The 14,299-nt window shown below is 40.8% G+C and overlaps 1 protein-coding gene across 2 annotated transcripts; it reads right to left on the reverse strand.

The window, feature by feature from the left end:
* Nucleotides 1–1,626: 1,626 nt before the first annotated feature.
* Nucleotides 1,627–13,887, reverse strand: Sap130 (Sin3A-associated protein 130). Of its 2 annotated transcripts, XM_069502463.1 has the most exons (14): nt 13,871–13,887; nt 12,826–13,112; nt 11,725–11,904; nt 10,584–10,764; nt 9,771–9,911; nt 9,292–9,480; nt 8,520–8,641; nt 7,271–7,475; nt 6,392–6,503; nt 5,625–5,906; nt 4,941–5,029; nt 4,645–4,832; nt 4,136–4,258; nt 1,627–3,645 (listed from the first exon to the last, which is right to left on the reverse strand). In XM_069502463.1, the coding sequence occupies exons 2-14, from the start codon at nt 13,066–13,068 to the stop codon at nt 3,493–3,495; spliced, it is 2,208 nt and encodes a 735-aa protein (XP_069358564.1). In that variant the 5' UTR covers nt 13,069–13,112; nt 13,871–13,887; the 3' UTR covers nt 1,627–3,492. The 2 variants fall into 2 exon arrangements, with proteins under 2 accessions (XP_069358564.1, XP_034830839.1); XM_034974948.2 differs by lacking the exon at nt 13,871–13,887 and having other exon boundaries at nt 12,826–13,232.
* Between the last annotated feature and the right edge of the window lie 412 nt (nt 13,888–14,299).

Below are 14,299 nucleotides of genomic sequence, written 5' to 3' on the forward strand. Positions count from 1 at the left end.
AACAATCTTTACTTGAAAGTGTCCAGTTTAAGAAATTAGTCAAAATAATGAGTTTGACGTGAGCTTGGACGTGAGCTACAAAGTGGCTACAAACAAATTAGTCATTATTTTGACCATATTTTGACTAATTTCTTAAACTGGACACTTTCAAGTAAAGATTTTTGTACAGGATCGATCCTCATATCATGCAAGCGGAAGATGTTGTGGGAAAAAGCTTGCTTTGACTAAAATATAATAGGCAGAAGAAAGTTTGGTCTCTTTTATTTGTTAAAAAACTTACACACAAATTAATAAAATGTAAAATAGGCCCATTTCCATCAAACAGTGATACGGCTTAGAGCGGTTTCAGACTAGCGTTTTATACGCGCGTATGAGCTCGTTTTTGGAAGCGCATGTAGGCGCGTATAGGCGCGCCTTTTGGCACACGCTCAACTCGTACGAGCGTTGACGCGCTTCTAAGCTCGTATGAACAACACACCGGTTCGAACGAACACGCCGAAATATTATGCACGTATACGCGAGTCCGGTTTTTTGAAGCGCATGTAGCGTAGCGCGCGTGTAAGCGCGTATGCTGAAACGACCGTATACCTACGCGCAAAAAGATACGCTAGTCTGTAACCGCCCTTACCATAGATAACACACTATATATGCGGCTTACGATGGGCTTACCCACGAATCTATATACTTATAGATTCGTGGGCTTACCTCATGGTACGATTACACCTACCGAGTAGTGAAGCGAGACAGTAAAATGTCACTCGGCCGAGACAGTGCTGTGGCTGAGAAATTGCACTCGTTAAGTGTTTTAAATACCAACCGAGTACTCGGCCGAGGACACTGACTCGCCACTGTACTCGTTAGGTGTAATCGTACCATTACTGTATTACCTCTTGACTTACTCATATGAACCTGACTTTGGCTAATCTGTGTAAAAATGGTGTAAAACCCACTGTTAGCCAACGGTAAAACCAGAATAAAAAATCTACTCATATGCTATCTCACTTTTCCGCTTAGCATAATTGTATTGAAAATTGGACTTAATGCTAATGTCACAGAATTTATTTTTTCAGGGAATTAAATCTCAAGTGCACTATCGTGTTTAATATGGCACATATCTGAGTAGATACATAGCTGATTTGTAGAGCGTTGCCCCTGTCTTTGAGACCGACAAAACGTCATATAGGTATGAGTGACAGAGATAACGCTCTACAAAGCCGAAATGTCACTCTAAAGGCCGATGTACATTACTTTCGGCCGCGTACTGTATGTAAGTATAGTACGCGACAGGTCGAGATGGCAATCAGGGTTGGGACACCCTGCACACCCGCACAGCCCCTGCGCTAACTCGGTGCGGGTGACGTGGTTGTACGGGGCGTCCCCCCGCCTCGTACTTAGTTTGCCAACTCGACCTATCGCGTACTATACAACCTAAAATGCTTTTTAAATTCGTGCTGAATGATGTCCGCATTTCTTTACCATTGGCATGAATTTAAGATTGGCTTGGTTAAACTGTACTAAGTACCATCCATTATAATAGCCCATTCGTCATCTTGACTAAGAAAAATCAAGTGCGAGTCGGTCTCGTACGGAAAGGGTTCCGTACCATCGTACAAGAAATAATAACACTTTTTTCACTTTAATTAATTTTATTCATACACTATCATTATAGACATCACAACACAAATAGCATTATTATTCAAGGCATGGAAAATTGGACATTCCAATATCTTTATTAGATATATTTTTTTACAATATTTACAGTCTATTTACTAAGCCCAATCTTAACCTCACATTCGGAAAATCTCATCATCAGTAGGTACGCCTGCAAGAACGGTGCAACCAATGCAGTGCGGGTCTTGCAACGTGTCAATAACTGTTCTGTTCCTTTCAAACAGTCGCGAAATTCGCAAAAAGTTTGATAAAACTTTGAAACTAAAAAAAGTCTCTGACAATATGTCAGGGGAGAAGCCACCTAAATAGAATCTGAAAAGATCATAGAGATAGGAAAAGATCTAATTAAAAAAATAAAAACGTGTCAATAACATTCTAACATTGAAAAATACGCATTCGGCAAACTTACGGCTCCTCCCTAATTTTTTATTTCAATATTCTTTTATGTAGTCATTGGCACCGATTCCGTTGTCTTTCTCTAAACTTAATTTAGAGTATCTGCATACTTTTCTTTTTAACAATGCTAAAAAGGGACAAAACACGAACTTTACATTTAAAGACTCTATTTAAACAGTAGACTCGCGACTGTGCGCTAAAATCACGGGTTTTACCATCTAAAAATTAAATTTTAAACTGTCAAACTGAGTCTGTCCTTTTCATATTACATTAGTAAGAAGAGGATGCTAATACTCTAAGGTTATAATAATAAGGTTGTGCTCAGAATCAGTACCATTGACTTATATATTACTTCGTAAGGACAGGGCCCTTGAACAAGCAAAATGGCACCGATTCATTGGTCCTAAAATGATTATTTAGCGTCGTATGTGACGTCTGGATTTCAAACGGGTCGTTCATTAGTATCTAGGAGGTGGCGCTGATTTTTTTGGTTCCAAAACCGTGAAAAATTTTGTTTGCTTGGGCATATCTTGTCATTTATATCGATGTATGTCAATATATTTATTTAACCTCTTTGAGTACTAGTCACACAGGAATTCCGCGCCGCTGCTGGGGCAAAAGTTTGATTTTGTAAATAAAACTTGAATTTGATTTTGAATGATCGGTACAGCGTTCATTACGTACACCACTGAACAGGCAATGGCGCTAATTCAGTTGTGCACAAACTCTAAGCTAAAATAAAATGAAAAAGTCTCAAATTAGTGATATACCAAAGGGAACATTGTGAAAGGGATATTATAGCCTTAGTTTAGAGATTTTTCACAACTGAATAAGCACCATTGTGGCTAATAATTCTATTCTACGGGTCTTAATCTAGTGCTATCCTTTTCCGCAGAGAGCATTATGAAAGGGACAGCAATAGATTTAGATCTGTTATTTTAGTTGACAGGTCGTAATTTAGTTTTATCCTTTTCTGCTGGGAATATTATGAAAGTGATAGCAATATGTTCAGAGTTCAGACCTGACATTTAGAGAGATTGTGTAAAACACAATAATTACAAGTTCCATATAAAATTAAAGATATGTGACTAGTGGTATCGTCAAAAATTAATTATTATTTATATAATAGTGATTATTGAATGAAGTCTTCCAAAACACATAATACCTACGTCTTCTGTTAGTTTTACGTTTGATAACCGATGAAACTAAAAAAAAGCACGTCAAATGTTTATGACGTCACATTTCACTATTTCTTACCAGCTCCCATACTAAGTCACTATTTTTTACAAGTTCGCATACTAATCGCGCATTTTGAAGTTTGATATAGATTTGGTGATATTGATTAGACAGCAACATCTCTATTTTTGAGACAAATATCGATCAATATTGTTTGGCTTTATGTTTGCTTTTCTTGTGCCGTCTATGCTATGACTGCGAGCGATGTTTCCTGAAGCACCTCTTGTCGGCTTGTCGCGTGAGGATGTCGGACACGAAGTTCCTGTGCTTGAATACGCGCAGAATGTCCTCGCGGGCCTCTTGTATTCCTTCGCACACTATTTTACTCCGTTGTATGTTGCCCTGCGAATAAACCAGTATGATATATTATGTACTAGACGATGCCTGCCCGTGACTTCGTTTCGCGTAGATTTAGGTTTTTAAAAATCCCGTGACAACTCTTTGATTTTCCGGGATAAAATTTAACATGTTCTTCCCCAGGATGCAATGTATAGCTGTATCAAATTGCATCATAATCGGTTAAACGGATGGGCCGTAAAAACCTATTTGAAAAGCGTTATGTTAGCATCATATTGCTTTGTTTGCTTAATTCCTTAGAACTTAGGTTTATTATTGCATGATATGCAATAGTGCCAGCATAACGTCAGGGGAGGGAACACCCCGCACACCTGCACAGCCCCCGTGCTTACCCGGTGCGGATATCCTCCCACCTCATACCCCGATTGCGATCTCAACCTGTCACGGACTATAGATACCAGTCCAGCAATGTCGCAGCGACAAGTCGCCTGCTGCTGCTGCCTGCAGCCAGCTACGGACTTGACGAGCCCTTTACCTTGATGAGTTCCAGCAGCGTGTGCTGCAGCGCGTGCAGCGGCGAGTGCGCGCGCGCCGCCGCCGTCTCAAGCGCGCGCAGCACGCCCACCAGCTGTTCGCCCACGTCGGCTTCCAGTGACACCTGTGACACAGGATCAATAGCCATGTTGGATATTCAACTTCTTCTGGCATGGTGTCTATACTACTACATACTAGTTACTACGAAAATGATATTCAAAGATTTTCTCGAACGAAGCCGGGACGGATCAACTATACTTTATCCGCAGAGAAGTTAATACTGGGCTCTCTCTGTTACGTGATCTCATACAAATGATACAGAAAATCTGTGAGCGTTTACCATTTTGAGTGACCAAAAAACCTCAATAGCTCATTAAAGGAGCGGACTGAAATCCTAAAGGTCGGCGGTTCAAACCCTACCCATTGCTCTATTGTCGTACCTACTCCTAGCACAAGCTTTACGCTTAGTTGGAGGGGAAAGGGTTGAAGTGACACTTGTACAGTACTAACCAGATCGTCCATCTGCGCTGTGAGATGGTGCACCTTCCAGCCCTCGGCACTGGTGAGCACGTGCTTCTGGCTGGCGATGGCGACGATGTCGCGCGCGCGCGGCTCGCGGCGCCGCACGTCCGCCGGCCGCGTGAAGTGCAGTGCCGTGCTGCGCCAGCCGCAGACGTACGTCGAGCTGAGTGATGGACCTGTTTGGTAAACAGGGTATTAGGTATGACGATAGAACATTTATTCAGTTTGCTTTATATTATGACTATATTATACTGATTAGACAAAGTATAGTAACTAGCACATACGTTTAGCAAGAGGTGCAACGGCAACAGGCGGGGGCGATGCTACGCTTTCTTCCGTGGGGTATTCGCATTGCCTCACGTCATTTATTAATCTGTAAAAATAAAAGAGATAGAAACTGTTGCATTATAGATATGCATTGGGGCTGATTCTTTTTGCGGAAAAGAATAGCACTAGATTTAGACCCGTTAATTTAGTTTAGTTTAGAGATTTGTGTAAAAGAGAATCGTCCCCAGTATCTCATTAACGGATTTTTGCGTGATTAGCGGTAAGCTGGGACTGCCCGCAAGCAGTTTGGGCGCTTGAAATACAGTAGCCGGCAAGAAGTATTGTCGACCTTTAGAATGAGATTTCGGCTTTGTAGAGCATTGTCTCTGTCACTCATACCTATGTGACATTTTGTCGGTCTCAACGACGGAGACAACGCTCTACGAAACCACTATCTCTTTCTAAAGGTCGATCGCTTACTGTATAATATATATCTAGAGCTGGTGACGAGGGGGCTAATATGGTTGGGGACCCATGATGGCCCTGAGGGCAAATCCTCCACTCTGTGCTCTCTATGAGCCAATGTTTAGTTGTACTGGTCGTTGATGCCGCCAATGTTGGCGATGTTGGTGAGGTTGGCGCACATGATTGTGTTCAGATAGTTGAATATGTTTGTGAGCTGATATTAACATTACACTTACGTCTGTTTTCTGGGTTTTTTCCTTGGGGACAGATCTTGCTCCGGTGTGGGTGGGTCAGGGTCTATGTCCGGTGCTGGTGACGAGGGGGCTGATATGGTCGTGGACCCGGAGCCCGCACCCCCCGGACCTGAGGGCACATCCTCCCACCCTGTATTCTCTGGCCGGTACGCGCCAATGTTTAGTGTGTGTTGGTTGTTGATGCCAATGTTGGTGATGTTGGCGCCAATGATTGTGTTTACGGCATTGACTGCGTTCGTGAGCGCGGTTGTTTTTGTTGGAGACCTGTCATTGGAGTTAAGATTTTTTTATTCAAGTAGGTAAGCTCACAATAACACCAAGTGAATTCAAGTAAAAACATGAACTAAGTACCATTAGTTCAGAATATGTAACATGATAATTTATGACTATATAGGTGTACGCGACAGGCAATAGGGGAGGGAATGCCCCGCCCACCGCCCATGCTAACCCGATGCGGGCGAGCACGGATGACCTGCGGGTGTGCAGGGCGTCCCCGCCTCATACCCCGATTTCGATCTCAACCTGTCGCAGACTATATCTAAAGAGATATTTTTCGCAAGTTAGTTTTATTAGAGGAACCGAAAAGATGGTAATAGCTCTTAAAAACAATAATTTTCGGGGACTTTATTCCCATTTATTGCACAAAATACTACCAATTTTACACTCAAATGATGCATGCCAATTATCTTATTCGAAATCGAATATGTAAGTATTTTCACTGTAAATATATAATTCTAAATACAACATACCCCTCAACATCTCGCTTGCGTAGTATAGACGGTCGCGGCAGTAGGGAGGAGTTCTGTATGCACGTTGGCGGCTGACGGCCTTCAGGCGTAGAGACTGTGTTCATTACGCTCACTGTAGAAATAAAACACATTATCATCATCAACCAATAGACGTCCACTGCTGGACATAGTAGGTCTCTTGTAGGGACTTCCACACGCCACGGTCTTGCGCCGCCTGCATCCAGCGGCTCCCTGCGACTCGTCTGATGTCGTCCGTCCACCTAGTGGGGGGTCTTCCAACGCTGCGTCTTCCGGTGCGAGGTCGTCATTCCAGCACCTTGGGACCCCAACATCTATTGGTTGTACGAACTATGTGCCCTGCCCAGTGCCACTTCAGCTTCGCAACCCGTTGAGCTATGTCGGTTACTCTAGTTCTCCTACGGATCTCCTCATTTCTGATTTGATCACGTAGAGAAACTCCAAGCATAGCTCTCTCCATCGCCCGCTGAGTGACTCTGAGCTTTCTTATGATTCTTATAATCATCATAATGGCAAATAGTAAATAACTACATTGAGTAACAGTGGCACCGATTCCGTCGTCTTTCTCTAAACTAAATTTAGAGTATCTGCATCTTTTTTTTTTAACAATGCTAAAAAGGGGCAGAACATGAACTTTACATTTAAGGACTCTAAATTTTAGTGCGCGCTACAAATTTACAGTAGGCTCGCGACTGTGCGCCAAAATCACGGGTTGTACCATCTAAAAATTAAATTTAAAACTGTCAAACTGCGTCTGTCCTTTTCATACTACATTAGTAAGAAGAGGATGCGAATACTCTAAAATTAAGTTGTGCTCAGAATCTATACCATTATTATTTGACTATGGTCATTTCTTTATACCTTGCGTGGGGAGTGTGTTAGCGAGTCCGTACGGCGTCAGAGGTCTGGGCAGTTGATGCGGCACCGGCTGCTGCTGATAGGGCTGCTGCACGGTGGTGGGTTGCTGCTGCTGCTGCAGCGGCGAAGGGCGCGGCACCTCGTAGTACAGTTGTGGAGGCGCACTGTTGCCGACTCCGCGCACTCCCACACTCGCTACGCCTACCACCTTAACATGAATAAATAAACTTGAATTTATAACATGAATGCAACCACCACTAATCCAAAAATGTTTGCGTAGCGAACGCATTCATTCCATAAATCGTTGTATTGACAACATTTCAAAATTTCAGTATGATCTCTCTAAGGTTTTTTTGTTTATAATGCACTATATAACTGCCCATAGATGGAGTTACATGAGATCATCAATGAGAGCTATAGAACTCAAGGCATGTATGACGCGTGAAATTTAACTATTTTATAGTATGCCTTTAAATCACGAAATTAGACTACACTCTTTCTATCCGCGAAAAGAAGTTATTATAGCGGTCGCTCTGTTACATAATCCCATACAAATGATAGAGACAATAATCTCAAAGGGCGTTAACCATTTTGAGTCACCAACCAATCACAAACATGTTTTCAAAAAAAATTCGAAATTCAATCACAAAACATAGTTTTGTTTGTAATTGGTTGGCTCTAAATACTACTAACTACAGTACGCGGCAGAAAGTAATGTACATCGGTCTTTAGAATGACATTTCGGCTTTGTAGAGCGTTGCCTCTGTCACTCATACCCATATGACGTTTTGTCGGTCTCAACGACAGAGACAATGCTCTACCAATCCGCTATCTCCTTCTAAAGGTCGACGTACATTATTTTCTGACGCGTACTGTAAGTACGATGTTTTCCTTCACCGTTAAAGCAAGTGATATTTAATTAATTTAAACGCACATAACTCCGAAAAGTTAGAGGTGCGTGCCCGGGATCGAACCCCCGACCTCCGATTAAAAGGCGGACGTCCTAACAACTAGGCTATCACAGCTTGCTAAACCTCGCTCGTGAGGAAACCTGCATACCTGAGAGTTCTCCATAATATTCTCTAAGGTGTGTGAAATCTGCCAATCCGCACATGACCAGCATGGTAGACTATGGCCAAGAAACCCTTCTCACTCTGAGAGGAGACTCGTGCTCTGTAGTGAGCCGGCGATCATGACGATGACTGTAAGTACTAACTTGTTGTCGCGGATAGAGAAGAGAAGAGATACTCACTTTAGTGGGCTGGTAGTTCCGTTGCAACAATGGCAAGGGGCGTGCTGTGACGGGCGCGGGCGCGGTGGGCGTGGGCGTGCGCGGCGCCGGCGTGCGCGCGCCCGTCGATATCACGCCGCTAGCTGTGTACACAATATGATCAACTTTACATTGGACAAGACAGATTTGTTGTTTTGCCATCTTTAAATATTTTTATAGCTACATGACAGTTTTACCGCCAACGACCGTCAAAGTAATACTGACGTGGTGTTTGTGCAACTTTGGATAAAACTACATCTGTGAGCATGCTTCAAGGAAAAGCGGCCCTTTAACGGGCTTGGGATAAACTTTTTTTTATTGCATGATAGAAATGCGCTTTATGATAATCATGCTTTAGAAAACAATGATGAGATCTAAGTTGGAAAGCCGCTTGCCTTGAATATGTCTATTCACTCTTGCCTTCGAGGTACCTAACTTATACGTGGCAGGAAACACGGACGCTGTAAGGGCGGGCGTTGAGCAAAAAAATTTTGTGTGAGTAGATGACAACCACATAAGGATGCCAACGCTCACGATTTCTCGATGTTCAGTGGCCCTACCGCGGTTGTTTGACAGCTACAATGTCGCGATCATCTCTGATTGGTTAATGCTCGCTCACTATTGGCCACAATGCATTGTTGCTCATTGTTGCAACAAGAATCGCACAAATTCAGCCAATCAGAACAATTGAGATTGTAATAATGATTGATGCAGGTTTTAGACAATCGCCCCGCTGTGTTGAACGGTGACTTACATGTGAGCACGCTAGTGGTGGGTAGGGTAGCCAGCGAGGAGTGCGGCGACTGTGCTGGTTGCGGCGCGGGCGCGGGCTGTGGCGCGAGGGGCGTGGGCGGCGGGGCGCGCGGCGCGGGCGAGCGTGCGCGGCAGCCGTACACGAGCGCGCGCCCGCCGCGTCCGCCGCGACTGTTGTTGGACCAGGCACCTGGCGCAACAACCACGGAAATGTTAGTCAATTTTCATAAAAAATTTAGAACAATTACTTTTTACTAATCCTTATAATAATAATAATATTATATAAATGTGAAAGTGTGCGATTTTTTAGTTTGCAGTGCAACAGACTACCGGATCGACATGATTTTTTGCATGGATGTATTTTATTATGTTTAAGTAGTCGCGCAAATCCGCGCGGCATGTGGCTCGTAACGCCCTTGCTCACCAGCAAGCCGTCAGTAATCACTCCTCCTATATAACACTGTTATAATAAGATCTCACCTGTATTGGGGGCGGCCTGTGAGTTAGTGACGGGTCTCACGGCGAGCGAGGCGCCGGCCGCGAGTCCGCGCGGCACGTGGCTCGTGACGCCCTTGCTCACCAGCACGCCGCCAGTACTGTTCACGTTCATATTTGACAGCACTGTAAAAGAAGAAAAAAAATTATAACTAATGTGATACAGGGCTTTTATCCTAATTCATATGTGACAATGGATAAGCAAGGGATGGCTGACAGACTTAGAATATCACTGGTCAGCTTAAATATGAACAACATTTTTAACTGTTCTATCTGTTATTATTTAATCACACAAAAGTGACTAAGGATTTAATTGAAATATTGTGTAGCAGACTAGATCCAATGAATACAAAGAATATTTTTTGACACAGTAAAACAAAAAATATTTCTAAGGTTTTTTTAAAAACATGAATCCATGAGAAGAAGTCTCTGACCAACTGGATTGAAATATTAATATTTAAATAATTGTAATATAAATTATTAATTAATATTAAAAAAACCGGTCAAGTATGAGTAGGGCTCGCACACGAAGAGTTCCGTACCATCGCGCAAGAAATAACACATTGTAATTTTTTTGTGCTGTAACCACAATTTCACGGTTTTCGGATTTTCCATTTACTTGTTCTTTATGACAGTGCTACCTGGCTTTCATGACATGATTCTAAGTCAACAGGAAGTACTCTATAGCTTTAAATTCTTTTGATGGGTCAGACAGACAGGCAATGAAGTGATTCTATAAGGATCCCTTTTTTTCTCTGGAGACATGAAACCCTAAAAATATAAAGACCTTCAACTAACCTGGTCTAGTATTTTGTGGCATAGGTGGCAACACTCTCACACTGGGGGGCAAAGTGCGCACGGAGGAGCTGACCACCAGGTTTCCAGCGCCGCTCACCAACCCACCAACATTCAACAACTGTGGCCCATTGCCAGAAGTATTTGTAATACTGCTAGGCACTGTGTTACTTGCAGTGGACACCTGATAATGATAATGATTTTACCGTTACCACTTTTATATGTTACCTCGATGTACCTGCGCCGAAATATTATTTTGGAATGGCGCGAAAATGTCTCAGCCAATCATAGTGCGTGTCCGTCTGCTATTGGTTGTTGCCCGCGCGCCACGTTTTGTATGCGCGAATTATGAGTGAGATAGATGATAACAAACATTAGATGATAACGATTTATTAATAAAGATAGTAGTAGCAGTAGAAGTGGTAGTAGTCAGTCAATAAGATGCAATTAGGAACCTGTTAGCCTAGAAATAATCTACTCCCTATAAGAAGAGAACATCCTAGATTTTGTTTTCTTCCTGCATTATTTCTTTATACAAAAACAATGTATATTAATACAACGTTCGCAGATCTAAGACAGTACTTTTTATGATATTTCAAAATATTAATATTAATTTCAGTATTATTAAATATCTATTATTAAATACTGAAATTAATATTAATATTTTGAAATATCATAAAAAGTACTGTCTTAGATCTGCGAACTTTGCAGATCTAACTTTGGCCACTTACCTTGATGCCTTGGAGCACACATAAGTACATTAATCATAGTGTTATTCCAGATAACAGTGTCATAAGATTATGATCATCTACTTAAAGTAAATTAAGCATAAACATTATTAAAATCATCATCATCATGATCAACCCATCGCCGGCCCATTACTGAACAGGGGTCTCCTCTCAGAATGAGAAGGAGTTGGGCCATAGTCCACCACCTTGGCCAAGATTGGCAGAATTCACACACTTTTGAGAACATTATGGAGTTCTTTAGGCATGCAGGCTTCCTCACAATATTTTCCTTTGCCGTTGTAAGCAAGTGCTGTTTAATTCCTTTAAACACACATAACTCATAACTTTTGTTAGAGGTACCCAGGATTAAACCCAGAGAGTAGGCGGACTTAACCACTAGGCTAGGATTAAAATACCTGCGCAGATAGCTGTGTTCCTTGGCTTATTATTTGAGTGCCAGGACTTAAGAGTTGACCACTAGAGATCAATTGAGATGGTGATATGATTTGTGAGTTTTGTCCAATAAGCTGGGAACCTTGACTCACAATCTGTGTGCCTTGCAATACTGGTGAACCGCTCACAATCATATTTTGCGGCTGAAATAGAAAGAAATAACTTTTTTGAGCACAATCTACTATCATCATGATGTCACTCGGCAGGCGATTGAGCAGGCTTTGCTTGGAATTTCTCTATGTGATCAAATCAGAAGTAAGGAGATTCATAAGAGAACAATCTACTATACATATTATATAGGCTTAATTACTGATAATGACATATCAACAGTAAGCTGATCCTTAAGTGTTTCATCACTGGGTCTAAAAGTTGTAGGTCACCTCTGGTCACCTCTATAATTTTAGAACTTATGCACAAGTGTAAATGATACTAAGGAACTTAATAATAAATTTAAGACAAAAATATATATAGTAAGGTATAAGTAATTATAATGGAAGAAATATATAAAATATTTATGTTAAATATTTAAAAATAAAAATCTAACAGGTTTCAAGGGCAATTTAATTATGTAATTGTGGATACCTGTTTTAAGAAAATGCATTTCATTGTATAATATGTAAAAAAAAATACTCGTCAATAAAACCTACAAGGTTTATTACCAATGACTGTAAAATTTTAAGTTCAGTGAATAAAGGCTTATTTATTTAAACTATCCTACTAAGAAAGGATAAAATTAAAACTAAAATTAACTCAACTACATAAATTGTGATGAAATACAGTACAGTCTATGTATGTAAAATGCATACAAGTATTCTTAAATTTATTAAATAAGAAGATATTAGCCAAAATTGTAAATCACCAATAAAAACACAACCTTTAAACTTATTGTATAGCCTAAGACATCTTAAATCTTGGCTCAACTTAACAATATAAACATGAAAACATTATCAACAAATTCACAAAATATCCATATGTACCAACATTGTTTTGCATAAATAATGTAATATCCTGCTATTAAAATGATAATAACACATAAAATGTGTATTATAGCGTTTATAACGTACCTGTGAAGCGACGCCTGGCGATATGATTTGTGCAGCTGTACGCATTAATCCCATAGACCCAGTCCCGCCATGGCTAATTATTTGACTGGTACTGGTAGTCTTCGGCTGCCCAGGTATCAAATGAGCCATCTTCACCTCAGTATTTGACATAGTTTTCACTATAGTTATTTTTTGAGGCGCTAAGTCAATTGGATACATTTTTCCCGTTGTAACTGACCGCTCATTTTCCAAATTATTGCTCATTTTTGTATAGTAAAGTATAACTCTCTCACTGTGCTAGCATTATACTGTTATTTGAAAACAGTCAGTTTAATTTTAGAGTTAAATAGAGTTAAAGCGTGCTTTTTCTTGAAATCCACGAATTTACAACATAGAAATTCGTGCTTTGAAGTTTGCATAGTTTGACAGCCGTAGACTGATTTAAAAAGCTAGACTAAAGTACTGTGTAACCGCGTGTGAAATAGCGATAGCACGACGTAACGATGAATAACACGACAATTACCATTGTTTAGTAGTCAATTTGTATTAAACGTTTTTAAGTGAAAACAAGTAAATAGGTACCTAACTAATGAGAAATACAATGATGCCACGAATTCTCAAAGTTTGTTTTGCAACTAAAGTTGTAGTCCTTGGATAAGGATAAGGGACAAAAAATAGGTTAGCTGCGTCTCTCTTTATCACATTAGTAAATTTATCTGTGCTCTCTTTTCAGTGTAAATGAGAAAGCAAACGTTCCTTCGTCTCTCAGACTAAGAGTCAAGAGACTCGTCAGATGCGTATACCCGAAAGGGACAAAACAACAAAATAAATCATACATACGTATGAAAGGTTATGTTTCATAATTTGCGTTCGCCACAACTTTTACACAGCAATGCACCATAAATGGCTTCTACACACCTTCAATACTAAATTTAAAACAGAAAACTAAATAAATATTCGCAATAAATTACTATCGCAGAGGTTTGTTGGGCACAAACTACAACGTGCCCAACAAAAAAATCTAAACTATGACATAGACAAAAAACTGTGTTTTGATCCTTCTCACTCTTCAGAGCTTTTCTATACACCTAGCTTGCTCTAACAAGCTAATTATTTTGATGCCTAGTCTCCTTGATTCTTAGTTTGAGCTTCGTCTAGATTTTGTACTCCGTCTACGTCATAGATTATCTACTATATGTCTACGTCACGTTGACAGCGTTTTTCTTAAAACTGGGGGTTTATGGCTCTGGGTTCTAGCCTTGACAGCATTTGAGACACTTGACCTCTGGAGCATAGGGGTGCAACTCCAGAACATTAAAAAATCGCAAATTGAAATTCGCTTGTGGTGCCATCTAAGCGCGAGTACGGCTAAACAAATAGATAACAGTTAATAAAAGACGTAAATAGATGGCGGGCACATTGTTGTAATTTTAAATTACAAACATTTGGACAGCCACAGTCACCGTCAGTGGTGCCAGATTAGGCGAATTACCGC

Source organism: Maniola hyperantus, chromosome 13 (assembly GCF_902806685.2).
Source record: "Maniola hyperantus chromosome 13, iAphHyp1.2, whole genome shotgun sequence".
In the NCBI taxonomy this organism is placed as follows: Eukaryota; Metazoa; Arthropoda; class Insecta; order Lepidoptera; family Nymphalidae; genus Maniola; species Maniola hyperantus.